This window comes from Chlamydotis macqueenii, chromosome 1 (assembly GCF_036417535.1).
Source record: "Chlamydotis macqueenii isolate bChlMac1 chromosome 1, bChlMac1.mat, whole genome shotgun sequence".
In the NCBI taxonomy this organism is placed as follows: Eukaryota; Metazoa; Chordata; class Aves; order Otidiformes; family Otididae; genus Chlamydotis; species Chlamydotis macqueenii.
The window spans coordinates 150,767,709-150,781,704 of record NC_141556.1 but is presented as its reverse complement, the minus strand read 5'-3'; the positions used below and the strand labels follow the sequence as shown (position 1 = coordinate 150,781,704).

The 13,996-nt window shown below is 41.4% G+C and overlaps 1 protein-coding gene across 1 annotated transcript; it reads left to right on the top strand.

Annotated features, from left to right (window-relative positions):
• The first annotated feature begins 2,317 nt into the window (after positions 1 to 2,317).
• Positions 2,318 to 12,144, top strand: CFAP97D2 (CFAP97 domain containing 2). Its single transcript, XM_010117575.2, has 5 exons — positions 2,318 to 2,454; positions 5,687 to 5,767; positions 8,208 to 8,326; positions 10,173 to 10,365; positions 12,010 to 12,144. Exons 1-5 carry the CDS (start codon positions 2,362 to 2,364, stop codon positions 12,142 to 12,144), a joined length of 621 nt encoding a protein of 206 aa, XP_010115877.1. The 5' UTR covers positions 2,318 to 2,361.
• Positions 12,145 to 13,996: the final 1,852 nt, after the last annotated feature.

Below are 13,996 nucleotides of genomic sequence, written 5' to 3'. Positions count from 1 at the left end.
AGGGGAAAACAGGAAAAAGAGGAGGAGAAGATGTGAAGCAGCTGAGCGGGGGGCAGAGAGGGGGAGGCGCGAGCCTCATGGGCCTTGCAGGCCTCACCCTCTGGCCTCCCGCCGGGCAGCCGACTGGGCCCAACTCGGCCCGGCCCGGCTGCAAGAAGTGGAGAGGAGATGAGAAGTGAATAAGATGTAAAAAGGATCCTGAGAGGCGTCTGCCAGCCTGTTGTGAGGAACGGCTGCAGACGCCAAGGTCAGTTCAGAAGGAGGGGGAGGAGTAATGCGGCTTCTGGCCAAGATTCCTCTGCAACTCGTGGTGAAGACCATGGTGGAGCGGGTTGTCTCCCTGCAGCCCATGGAGGTCCACGGAGGGGCAGAGATCCACCTGCAGCCCGTGGAGGACCCCACGCTGGAGCAGGTGGAGGCCTGAAGGAGGCTGTGGCCCGTGGAGGGCCCGCTGGGGCAGCTGTTCTAGAGGGACTGCACCCCGTGGAAGAGATGACCCACGCTGGAGCAGTTTCACGAGGGACTGTGGCCCGTGGGAGGGACCCCACGCTGGAGCAGAGGAGGAATGCGAGGAGTTCTTCCCCCGATGATGATACAGCGGCATAAAACAACGCGTGATGAACTGACCGCGACCCCCATTCCCTTTTCCCCCCCCGTGCCGCTCGGGAGGGGAAGGTAGTAGAGATAATGTTAAGCCCGGGAAGAGGGAGGGGTGGGGGGAGGTTATCTTGTTCCCTGTCTCATTCTCCTGCTAATTTTAGAAATAAATGAATAGTTTTCCCCAAGTCGAGTCTGTTTTGCCCGTGACGGTAACTTTAAGGATTTCTCCCTGTCCTTATCTCAAATCTTGAGCCGTTTTTCTTATATCATCTCCCCCTATTCTCTCGGAGGGTGGGGGGAGCGAGAGAGAGACTGCGTAGTCTGGTCCCGATCGGGGCTGAACTACGACACATAATTTGTCAGAAAATAGAGTGTTTGCCTTACAGCTCTAAATTAGTATGTATCAAGTTTTTAATTTAATGTCTGCTTCTGTTGTTTAAGCACAATTTCTCACCAACTATAATAAAAATCACAAACCCCTATATCCAGCCTTACTGTGCTACTGAAATGCAAAAGTTAATCCAGATACAGATTGAAGAGAGCACTGGCCTTGGTTCTACGTTGGGTGGTTGTGTGATAGATGTATTGCTATTCCCCTGCACCCATATGAGATGCTGTGTAAGAACAACCTGCATGAACAGCCTTGTGCTAAAATGGAATATCCCCGGGTTCATCCTCGTACAGACCCATTCTGGTTAGTGAATTTTGGTACTGTCAGCCATAGGCTCCCTCTTGACTTCCCAGTGCTTTCATATAATGTGTGTTATCCTACCTCTTTCAAAAGACTTATGACAGCTGCAAGTTGTAATTTGAGTCTTCTCCTTAGGAACTACAGGCCAAAAGCAAAGTCCTTCAGCAGTCTACTGGACCCAGCTTCCGGGTGCTCCACACAATGAGGACAGAAACATCAAATGAAACATGTCAGCTCAAGCCCAGCTTTGGAGGAGGCCAAGCTGAGCTTCAATGAGCAGAAGCAGCTTTCCCTTTTTTGGATAGGTCTGAGAAAAATTCTTTGCCCGTTCATCTCCCTGCCAAACCTTGCCTACAAAGAATGAAAGCCACGGTGGCCCTCCATGAGAACCAATGGTCAACTTGGTAAATAACTGGACTTTGCACAACTGTTTGAGCTTTCTGTAACTCATTAGCAATCAGATGGCATGCAGATAAAGGTAAAAAGGCTATTAAAAAACAGAACTATTTAGCTATAAACATATTTGATGTGGCTTTTGAGAAGTGCATATTTATAGATAAAAAAATGTTTTAAACAACTTATTGCAGTGCAAAATATGACACCTCCCACTGTGGGTTTGCTCAGACCGTTACTGAGGCATGCCGTTCAACTCAAAGCTCAGCAAATATAGCCCATTATACAGTCCTTTGCATATTTACGGTAGTGTGCAAAGCATTATTAATAGCTTACACCACTGTCTTCCTTTCATCAGCGGGAGCTAGGTCTGGCTAGTGAAGTATAATTGGTAATCTATTTTATATATGAATAAAATACTCTTTAGAATGCTTTGCTATAACATTCAGTTCTTGTTTGCTATTCGTTAAATGTATTGCTTGAAATGCTACCACCAGCTATTCATTCTTTTTCTGAGCAGCGATACCATGACAACCCCCACGTGACCGACTACAAACATACCACAAGTCTCCAGGGCTTTGGTTTAGGAAAGACTCAGACTGGTATTACTTTTACTTTTTTTTTTTTTTTTTTTTTTTTAATAAGCCCATATTCAGAGATGCTTTATTTTGTCCAAGATGCATCGAGCCTACCAGCCAGTTTTACCATGTGGCAACAAATATCTTCAGCTAAAATGGGACAAAGCAATGTATGAAGAACACAAGAAAAGGGTAGGTGCAACTGTTTGATAAAGAGCAGAGGCCTTCATGAAAGAATAAGCTTACTGAAAAAGGCTGCAGCATCTTTCTACTCATTCTTAATACTGTTATGAAAGCTACGGATCAGAAATAAGGTACAAAAGACATGTTTTAAGAATATCCAGCAAATACAGGAATAGCTTTTGTGTCCATTTAGAGTTATCATAATGATGTTCAACAAATTTAGAAGTGAAAAAGATTCAGTCATCTGCTCCAAATCAGTATTAATGCAGGACCGCTCTCTCTTGAAAATCTGTAAGTAGTGAACACCATCAGCACTGATTCAACTGTATTGCTACCTTAGGAAGATTGTATCACAATATAATTAGCTTTAATATGAAGAAATAGTTCTTCATTATTTCCAGACCGGGTCTGTTTCATTAACTGTATAAAAATATCTTCCTTCCTTCCTTCCTTCCATTGTTCCCATAATTTGACTTGCAGGTGGAAAAAAGTTAAAGATGAGGTAGAGAATTGAATTTGACATATTTTTCTAACCAAATTGACAATATTGAAATAAATAAATAAATTTTCTTCTCTGTGAATTAACCTCGAGAGGCTTACTGTGGTATATAAGCATGGCTATTTAAACAGTGCCTCTTTTAAAGCAGGGAACTGATATTAGTGTAGCTGAAATACTCTCGGCATCCGCTGTGCATACAGAACTCGTCTTTGTTCAGCATACAGAGCGCTTCATACATGCGCTAAGGCATTCAGAGGCCAAGAATAGAGGTTAGATATCATCATGATATATAGTGAAGAAATGTATTTCTAGAGAACAAAACATTTCCCACGACTCAACTACTCTTGCATTAAACACGAGTGTTAATTTCTTCTTAATTTAAGAGTAGCTCTCATGTTGGGCAACAGATGGCTTAGAAGGTACAGAATTTTGTTCCTTATTACAGGGTTCACACACAACTCAAGTAGTGACTAACAAGGTCTCCAATGGCCAAAGAATGGCCTTTTCAAGTGCCCCTGTGTTGTCATGCTGGCACACTCCTAAATTCCCACGCTAGTCGCCCAGAAATTTCACCGTGCCTTCTGCTGGCACAAATTCAGGCTTCCGGAGCAGCCATACCTGCTTGGTGATGTGCAGGCTTTGCATTGAAGGAGCTCACAAAAAACAAACCAGAGCAAGAGAGAAAGGGGAAAAACAGGGAGCAAGGAAGAAAAAAGGTAACACATTAAAAAAAAAGGTACATTTTTGGAGAAGACCACTAAAAAGATGGCAATAGTTAAGAATACATTATCATTTTCTCCATGATGCAAAGGTACAAAAAAATGTCAGCATGTTTCTGTGTACACAAGAGCAAGTACCTCCAGTCTGAATAATTTTGTTCTTTTCTTACTAGAAGAAAGGAACAGGGGAAAAAAACAGAGTTACATCTCCTCTCTACAACATTCTGCATAGAATTAAATATAAAATAGCCCCCAAAACACCATGGGTCTGGAAAGTGCCACAGTAAAGATTAGGGTGGCTTAAAAAACATCCATTTTTACCTCTTACAGTTGTGTATGTAAGGAGAGAAATTAATCATAACACTTCCCAGAAAATCAATTCCACAGAAGAAATGTTGTTTCTAAATCCACCTTTTGTTGTTCAAGTTTGAAATAATTGTATATCTATAAGTTAAAATCAGAGTTTGCATAAATAATCACATTTTATTCTTCACATCAGTGATTTCTACTGATTGATACAGTAACAACCCTCTTTTACAAACTGCATGTCTTAAAGTTATTTTTAAAATAACTTAATAGCATGATAATTTAAAGCATCTGAAGAAGCAGAGGAGATAGCAGCAGCAGAAGCCAAAACCACCAAAACACTCAGAGATTTAGATTCTGCTATCCAGTAAAAATCAGTTACTTAATGTGATAGGATCTAGAAAGGATTAAGATGAGCACTCTCCTCTCCTCCTGCACTCAGCTGGAGCTGAGAGCAGTCAGCCTCTTCTGCTGTCCCACCTCCTCAGAGACAACTGCCACAAAAAAAGCAATGAATGTTTTCACAAGAAGTCAAGTGTTCAAGTGAATGTCAGACAAAGCTAGAAACTGCTGAACATTGTCCCAATCAACGCTGTAGATTATTTGCCCTGTTATAAAAGCAAGGAACGTGTCCAGGTAGTATGTATGACAGGTTTGCCATGAGAGATTTAAGCCTGGTCCTCAGCTCATCACAAAGCTGCTACAGAAAGAGACATGGAAAATGTCTGCTGGACTCAGGCAGTGCTTTGGTGGTGCCCTGCTGCATGGGGTTTGCGTTGGTGCTGTGCCTGCTTCTCTTAATTGGCAGCCTGTTTTTTTTTAAAGAGCAAGTATTTCTCTCTTCTTTCGGTATCACTGATAAATGGTTCCAAATTGCCTGAGTCTGCCTGAGATGGCATGGTGCCAGTATGAGGTATGTCAGAGGGAGACTGTTTATCACATATATTTCATGACAAAAAACCATGGTAGCATTGCTTTAACTGATCCGGTCTCACTCCCTGCAGAACCCCAGTCTGAGAGAGAGAGGTCTCCCCTCTAAATCCTGTCTCACTCCACTCCCCATTACCAGCTTTTATTTCACAGAGTTTCTTCAGTCCAAGATAGCTCACAGATTATTCTTCTTCCTCATATATTTCATGACTGTTTAGGTCTGGATGGAGCTGAACTACCAACTCCATTAAAATAATTAGATCCAAAATTTGCTTTGGATGGTCACTCTAGAGTGCTAGTAAGAAGCAGCCTGGGAATACTTTTAACCCAAGAAGTCCTTTTCCAGTATTGCTTACCTCTTTCTGACAGCATCCCAAATGTGCATCCCTTTGGAAGACCTGGCACAGTTTAGGAGTACCTAGGGCTTTCTAACACTAGCCTTTTTATTTCTGCTGGATGTCTAATAACAACTGCCTGCCTTCTCTTAGACAGTTTTCCCTGTATCATAACATCAACACCACTGTACCTGGACTGTATGTATTTTTACATTTCTCCAACTTGAAGAGCACTTCGCTTCTCCAGCAGACTTCAGAACAACTGCGTTTAACATTTTAATTTCCCACTAGTCTTCTTCTGGGCAAGTCTGGCTCTGCTGATGTAATGAATCATATGTTTAATAGTGTTACTGCTGGCTAACAAAACAGAACATGAGAATTAAAAGATTTCCCGAAATGATATGCAAGGGTATTTCCAACAAAAGTTGATAAACATTTCATTTCTGTTGCAGATCCAGGCAGCAAAACCATTAGTGGACACAAGTGCCCCTGCAATATACAGCCACCTTCATCTGAAGTTAGGGAAGCTGAAGGTACAGTATTGGCTATTTCACTGAGCACTAGCATGCTTACCTTCACGTCTCCTCTCAAAGAAACAAAGAGACTACCAGATGGTCACAATTTCAGGGCCTTTTTTTTCCTCTGTGCAGTGATTGTTGCGACAGAACTATCAGGATCCATGAATAGCACACTCCTAGCAGCATGAAATAACTTATTGTATCTTTATGATTATTGATGAAATCAGAGTGCTTCAGATTAACGAGCACTAAAGTGTTCATTAGCCTCCTAAAAGGTACTTCTGTGCAACCATGAAAAAAACATTGCAAATAACAAGAATAGCACAATCATCAAGATGCACACAGAGCAATGAACTGAATAATAGGATGTTAACATATTCAAAGCACAAGAAATAACAATGGGTAGCCTTGACTGGCAGTTATCCTTCAAAATCTCACTGCTCCCAAGAGGCAAATTTTTATTAAAAGATGAGAGTGGAAAATAAATTGTTGCCTAATTAACTCTGCTCACTAAAAGGAAACAACAACAATTAAAAAAACCTCAAACGTGAGCACAGTAGAAAACATGTGCAGCCAAACTCTGTCAAAGACTTAATTTCCAACAAAGTGCCCCTCAGGCAATGGGAGCGTAGCTCATGTTAAAGACTTCAGGATTAATTTCCTTAAAATTGTTTAGCACCTCACACAATAATCCCCAGGCACCTTAAAATAATTTCACTAGCAAAACAATTCATTTCTCCTCCATGAATAAAGTCATATGCTATATTAGGATGTGGATTCAATTGCTGTTGTTAATTTTTCTCCTATTACTGTAAAAATAACACTAATAAAGTTCCTTTGAAAATGAAACAGTGCAAAACCCCCACCACACACAGGTAAACAAAAAAAAACCCCACCAACGGGAACCCACTACTCTTAGGCATTGTACTTTTGAACTACAGGTCCTGATACCTGGAAGTGAAACTGTGGTCCTGGTCTCTTCCTCATCCTCCTCCTTTCCAAACTGCTACAGAAAGAAAGGAAAGAAAAAGAAACTGTAATGTTGTTATCTCCTAGTAACCAGTTCTTCTTTGCATCGTAACCTAAAGGTTATTCAGAGCCTGATGGGATAACTTCATGCACCAGTTTTAAGTACTTTTATACTGCAGTGTGACCAGCATCTGACCTGCTTTGGTTATAAACACCAGCAAACCAGGCAGATGCGCTGGATTCCCTACAGCAACTTGCTGCTCTAACATTGGCCACTCAAAACTATCAGAGCAGGACTTCCTATTTGTTTTATACAGGACATGCAATATCTTTGGTGTGCCTAGATTCAAATATGGGGGAGGGGAGAGAAAGGAGAAGAATTAATTAGTATGCTCAAGACAAAACTATTTCTCCAGTGATTCTGTTCTGAAAGGCTTTTGAGAATGAGATGTTGAGGTCCAGCTATGAAAAGTACGCTTTCTCTGCTTTCCTCCATCCAGCTTCTCTCTGCTTACATCCAACTCAGCCCTGCTGGAGAAGGCATTCTTGGGACTTTGAAAACCTTGAAAATAATTTTTTCTCTTCACCTCTCCCCCATTTCTTCCCAATCCCCACAAACACACTTTTAGCATGGATTTGTGTTCTTTGAAAAACAACGTGTTTTTTTTACAAATTAGACAATGCCTGAGGATATCCAAAGGGATTCTCCCTCCTCAACTGGACTCCTTCAGTGTTCATCCCACTTTTGACACAGTTAACTTCAGAGACAGATTATTAATATCTTCTGTTTTAAAATCAAATTTAAAGAGGCTTAAAATCATGCTAACAATGAACAGAACTAGCTTGTACTGCCTCATACATCTCTGCATTTGTTTGTTACACCCAGTTGTTGCTTCTCTTCTTAGGCTGGCCTGCAGCCCCTGCAGGACAAAAATGGCCTGCAACTGGACCTAATCCAAATCTCACTGAAGTCAATAGAAAAAAATACTATTTGATCCAAAGCCCATCAAAGATAACGGAAAGACTCCCATTGACTTCAGAGGAGCCCGGATAAGTCCCATCATGTGTTAGTACACTGTCCACCACAATCCTAGATTTTGATGAGAGTCTGTGAAGGCTGCTAGAGACACAAAAGATAATGATGATCCTGGAAAACACATTGACAAATATTTATTGAAATTACACTTACACTGATGAAATGCATTTGCTAACCATGCAGGCTGCTGCTGTGGTTGCAGGGAAGTGTTTCAGGGTCAAATTCACAGAGTTGCAAGGGCTTTCTCTCATTACATCACCATTAAGATGGTGAAACAATGGGTTCTCTCATTACTAGCACAGACTTCTACCTGATCAGTGTCTGTCACACTCTGTGTAGAGGAGGGGACAGCAATTTTGAACATCCTGTTAGGTATCTGTGATACATCACTGCTGCTTGCTCTGGCCTTGTAAAAACAAAAGCATTTCTTTATCTCTTCTGTACACAAAGTTGGAGGAAGACAGACTTTCCATCATCGAAAGAGACAACCGTTTGCTGCTGGAGAAGATGTCCTGCATCATGAGAACAAAGGGACAAATTGACAACAAAAATGACTATAAGGCCAAAAGGTAACATCAGCAGCACTATTTCTATGTAGTTATCAAGTTACCTTCCCAGTGACAAACATAGCTAAGGATAAACTGCTCTGTGAGGACAAGTATTTTAAAAAGCAGCCTAAGGTATAATGAACACTTCAGAAAGCCATTTGCTCGCCTTGTCACATGAAACCCAATGCCGGGTCATTTTTGTCCTACCGTCTGTTGAACAGAAGATGGCTTTAAATTAGTTTTTCAGTTTAATAACTGAGGAAATGGAAAAAAAAAAAAAAGAGAGGGAGAACATTGCCCTACTTTAAGGCAATAAATGAAGCAAACCTATTATGTCTCAGCAAAGCTGTTGTTCCTGCTAAGTGAGTCATTGCTGCTGACTTTGCCAGTTGTTCCTACAAACACCACCGGAAAGAGGGAGATCCAAAGCTTAGAGATGAAATTAAAAGAAAGCAAAAAATAGAATTAGAATTAAAAAGAAAAGTGGAGCAGGAAGCAGGCAGAAGTGAAAATATAATTTACTGCACAAAGGAGACCAAGCAAAATATGCCTTGAGGATTCATCACTAGAAAAACACCTTACATATTTTTGATTCAGGAGCAAACTCGCACCCCGAATAGGGCACAGAAAACCAGTCAACAGCAGGGACAAGCTTTTGAAGTGAAGAGAATGGTTTGTGTAACTCAGATGGCAGTTGTTACCTCCTGTGATTCATCTACAGACAGGCTACTTCATGAAAGACTGACTGCTCATTGGGCCCTAAAGTGTCTCTAGACAGCAAAATGCAGCTCAGGTGCAAGTGACCTAGGTAGAACTCACTACACATCACCGTCACAAATACCCCAACATTTGCACAGTTCCTTGGGGAGACAGAAGTCATTTGAAGACAGACTTGGTCATGTCCATATCATGCAAATCCACATCATAGCACTTACGGCTTGTCACTAGTGAAGAATACCCAGATCACTGCAGGCATCAACAAGCATCAGTTAACTCCACTGTGAAGGTGTGATTCCACAAGATATGGAAGGAGAAGAGCATCTTTCCCCTTTTCATTCCCTCTCTCCCTTCCTGATTCAAGTGCCAAACTTGTTGTTTTCTTTGGATCAGCTCTGGTTTTCATCAGACTTCTCCATTAGCTAATTAAAGTTGAGACAGCAGCAGAAAACTAACCCAACAAAAGCAAACAAACCTGGATAGTTTTTCTGCCACTTTCTGCAAAGTGATGAATTCCAGGTCTGCTGCAAGAGGTGGAGAAGACCACACAGCTGGGAGCAGTGGGGAGATGAGCAGGGGAAGGAAAAGAGCAAGTCCTTGCCTTTTTTGGTGGCAGGAGGCTGCTAGAAGATCAGCTCAGCTGCCTGGGAAATTACAGCTTAAGAAATCGTAGAAAGTTTCCAAGGCATTTGAGGGAGTATGCTTACTTATCACCATTGTCTTCATGCTGCCCAACTCAGTTCATCAGGTTTGTACACACAATAAACCTATAAACCAAAGTAACTGGAATTGATTTTTTAAGATTCTCAGACACTAGCCATGCCCTCACCTACAGTACCACACTACAGCAATTCCGACACTGGAAAGCTGGCATTAATCCAAGGTAAAAGTAGTATTTTTCCTCTTGTAAAACGTACCAAACCTCCATATAGGCAAGGCTGTGTTTGGAAAATACTAAACAAAGACTATGCTCTTAAGAAGGACAAAAGGATTGGGTTGCAAGGGTCGGTTAATGCAGATCAAGGAGGAGTAAGTCCCCATAGGAGAGGTATAAAATCTGATACAAGATTGACAGATATTTCATATTCTGGGTTCCCACACGAACAAGTGTGAAGAAGTTTGATTCTGCTTATATGGCTTTCCCCTCTAGCTTAAATGGAGACAAACGAAAGCGGGAGCTGCAGAGAGTGAACCAGGAGAATCGTGCCATTCTGGATAGAATTACAAAGTCCCAGCCTCGGTATCAAGTTCAGCGATGGCATGAGGATTGGCAACAAGCTGAAAAATACATGGGCAACATTGCGAGATATCCTCGTGGGCGGTGTAAATCACAGAGCCGAAAGGTAACTCTGAGCTTCTGTTCTTTCCTTCCCGGTTATTTCTGGATCGGAACTGCCCATAGAGCGCATTTCGCTGTGCTTTTGCGCTGTGGATTAACTGCACGTGGCAGCCAGCTGCACAATTAACAGCCTTTCATTTATACAGCTACTCTTATCAAATGAATCTCAGAGCGCTCTTCAGACTTTATTAGGTGATTTGTAAGTGCTGTAGTTCCTACAGTCAGACTGTCCACCATGGAAAGATGGCACTCTCAGAAATAAATTTTAAAATAATTATTTAAAAAAAAGAAGCAATGGCTTACCAGTTCCCTGAGAGAAACAGCCAAACACTACAGAAACATTTAAGATGACCAAGTGAGCATATGCACTGAGGACTCCAAAACCTACACTGGCCATTCTGCACAAAGTAACCAGCTTCTTATTTTCATTAGTAACAGAGGTAAACAAAACAACATCAGAACAGCTATATGATGTATAAGCAAGCCTTCCCAGAGAAAGAAAATTGACCATCTTTAACCTTTCGACATCCAAACTCCCTGGCTTTGAGTCCACTAACTCACAACTCCGAATTTTCCTCCCAAACCAGAGGGAAGCTGCAGCACTCACCACCAGGCAGGGAGTTGGCATCAGCTCTGTGTTTTACCCATCCTCCCGGTCACCTTGGACTGCTGGGCCTCCATGGTCAAGTGTCTTGACTTGGGAAGGATGTCCTCTGTCATACGACTCCGATTCCATATACATGGGTGTTGCTCAGCCTCTGTATTCACTAACTTTCCCATTACCTCTAGGCTGAGGCCATTGAAATAAATCTTTTTAAAGTCTCTAGTTTCTGAACATATGTAAAAAGATTTTCAAAGGTGCAGCTCATCCAAATCTATCCGAGTCTTTGGAGGACAGTAAGTAGTATTTCTTTTAGCGCAGGACTATCCTTTTGCCAAACCTTTGGTCCCAGTTCTAATTCCAGAGGATTTGCTCAGGAGAGGCAAAGCACTCAAAAAAAAAAAAAAAAAAAAAACCAAAAAAAAAACCCAAACAAACCAAAAAAAAAAAGGCAATAAAAATTGTGGCACTGTAAATAAGAAACAGAACCTCTCACCAGCTTCTGTCTGGAGACCATTCTCGAATACAACTAAATAATTTTTAATAAACACTTGCAAAACTATTCAGTTTGAGGCAGAAAGCAAGTACAGAAAGCTTCAACCCAAACAGCTAAGACTTGACAAAGAAATAAGCAACTAAAAGAGAGGCTTCTACAGTGGAAAACATTAGGCAGCTTTAATTACTGTGGAAGTATCATTACAAACCAAAGAATTATATTAAAAATAGTAAGGTTGTAAAGCCATGTGCTCCAGAATCAGAAAGTGCCAAAATTATGGCTGTAAGATGTTATTCAGCTATTTGTATGCTCGCCAACTTTTGATTTGGGCAGATTTTTATAAATGCATGAACCAGTTCTCGTAGAGAACTAAATACATCCTGCTGCCTTCCCCACATCAACTGTTAAGTCTGTGCTCTGCAATTAATATGGACTAGAACACCTGTAAGAAGTAGTCGCTAGAAAAAACTTTCTTCTGGTCTCCAGAACCAAGGCAGTGACAGGTTCTTTATTTTACATACATTTATATTGATTTCTCTCTTTTCTGGCAGGAAGAGCAATTTAAGAAGAAAACATCTAAACAAGATAGAAAAAGAGAAAAGCAACCGAAAGAAGAAGGTGTGAAGAGTAAGATGAAGGAAAAAGAAAGAGAACGTGTCCACCAGGGAAAGGGAAAGAACAACTAGAACAAGACAGAGTTCCAGAAATAGCATTATTCCAGTAGTCTCCTGTGAAAGCAATTCAGGAAGTAGCAAAGGGCTCTTACTCCCTCTTGGATAACTATGCAATTTGGAAATTTTGCTGTCTTCAGCCTTCTGCTTTGCTGTTATTCTGGAAGTCACTCCTTTCCTGGCATGGTGCTACCCCCCTACAGAACAGGGGGTTGCGAGCCCATTTTGTGATTGCGACCCTGTGCCTCAGCATACTTGGATTTCTGTAGTTTAAGTTAAAATGCTGCTGTGCCTATGCGGGTGATAACTTCCAGCATTGGAAAAGACTGGACTTGTGAGGGGGGTAACATTTTCAACTACACAGCTAAACTCAGCAAAAATTGTAAGCAGAACTCCAGAATGAGCGGGGGTGCCTGGGAGGATCAGGTGGAAGGACTCATATAGTTTAGGATACTATGGGTTTAAGTATTCTGTAAGACTGTAGATATTAAAGACACCATCTTCAGTACAGTGAAAAAAAAAAAAGCCATTTCCCTTATAATTACCAACAAAACTCCTTTGAATTTATAAAAGCTAGCAAAGAAGGAGCCTAACTGGGAAAAGGACTGCAAGCGAGCAACTGTAGCATAACTAATTGATCTTATTAAGATTTGGGCTTTTTTCCCACATGACAATTTTCATCTCAGTATCCACGGTCTCCCCAGCGAGTACCCAGTTGGCTGACAGTAAATACTTCAGAGTGAGGGTTTTGGAAAGGCTTCAGAGAGCCTCTGAAGCCTCTGAGCCGCTTGCTACAAACAAGGGAGAGCGCTTGGGGGACCAACACCCTCCCAGCACAGCGACAGAGACCACTTCCTTCTTTAATCATGATTTTATGCAATTTTTGCGTCAGTCACAGTAATTGCATTCACAGAGCAAAAATACTGAAAATACATAAAATTTGTTTCTAGCCATAAAATTTGCTTCAGGCTTCCCTTTTAATGGGATTTAGCAGCTTGAAACAAGGAGAAACAGCTCCACGTGATCCATTGGCTCTCTGCATGTTATAATCTACCACCCTTCTAGAACATCACTCATCTACAGTTCAGGGGACAGAGACTTCTGTTCTGAAACACATATTCTGTACTTCTTTTTTTTTTTTTAATTACACTTCTTCAAAAGTAAATGTGTATTAAAATTATAAACTGATCTTAGCCTAGCCAAGTGAGGTAGCATCAGTTCTTTAAGAAGAAGTATCAGTCGAAACCAAGCACTGAACCGATATCAGCTCTTGCTTTATCTGAAGTAGAATTTCATCTGTAATCATTTTGGAGGCTGCCAACTTTCCAAGCACACACTCTAGCAATAACTGTTTACTTCCTGGCACCTGGAAATGCTTTCTAAGACATTTTCTCCCTTCTCATTTGCAATATGGATTAGTGAATAAGGCTTAAAGGGCTAATGATGAAAACTTATTTTCTGAAGCACATGTGCTGTAGCAATATATATTCTAGAGTGCCTTGAGTGCTCCCAGATGCAGCGTAGAGAAGGTGTCTCCCATGCAGTGGTCAGCCACAGGGCTCCATGGCTGGATGGAAGTCATCTCAAGTCACCAGCCTTGATGGGAGAGGGCCAGGAGAGACAAATGCGTCCTTTGTTGTGCACCTCTGCTACAGCAATCACATCAGGCAAGCACATATCAACTGTTCCCTCCAACAGTAGGTTGTTTATAAAAGAAGGGTTATGCACCTGCTAAACAAGAGCCAAAAAGACAGTAATTTAATGAGCCAAAACTTCCCTCGCTATCAGAAAGAAGATGCCAGCTTGGCTTTAACAGCAATTCAATTTTTTAATGAAAATGTCCTATGTCCTTATGGTTGAAGTCAAA

Bases quoted from the DNA above. Each gene is read 5' to 3' on its own strand.
- CFAP97D2 (XM_010117575.2), top strand. From the start codon at position 2,362: ATGCATCGAGCCTACCAGCCAGTTTTACCATGTGGCAACAAATATCTT. The intron at 5,768-8,207 runs GTACAGTATTGG...CTGTACACAAAG, and splicing joins TGAAGTTAGGGAAGCTGAAG to TTGGAGGAAGACAGACTTTC. The intron at 10,366-12,009 runs GTAACTCTGAGC...CTTTTCTGGCAG, and splicing joins GTAAATCACAGAGCCGAAAG to GAAGAGCAATTTAAGAAGAA.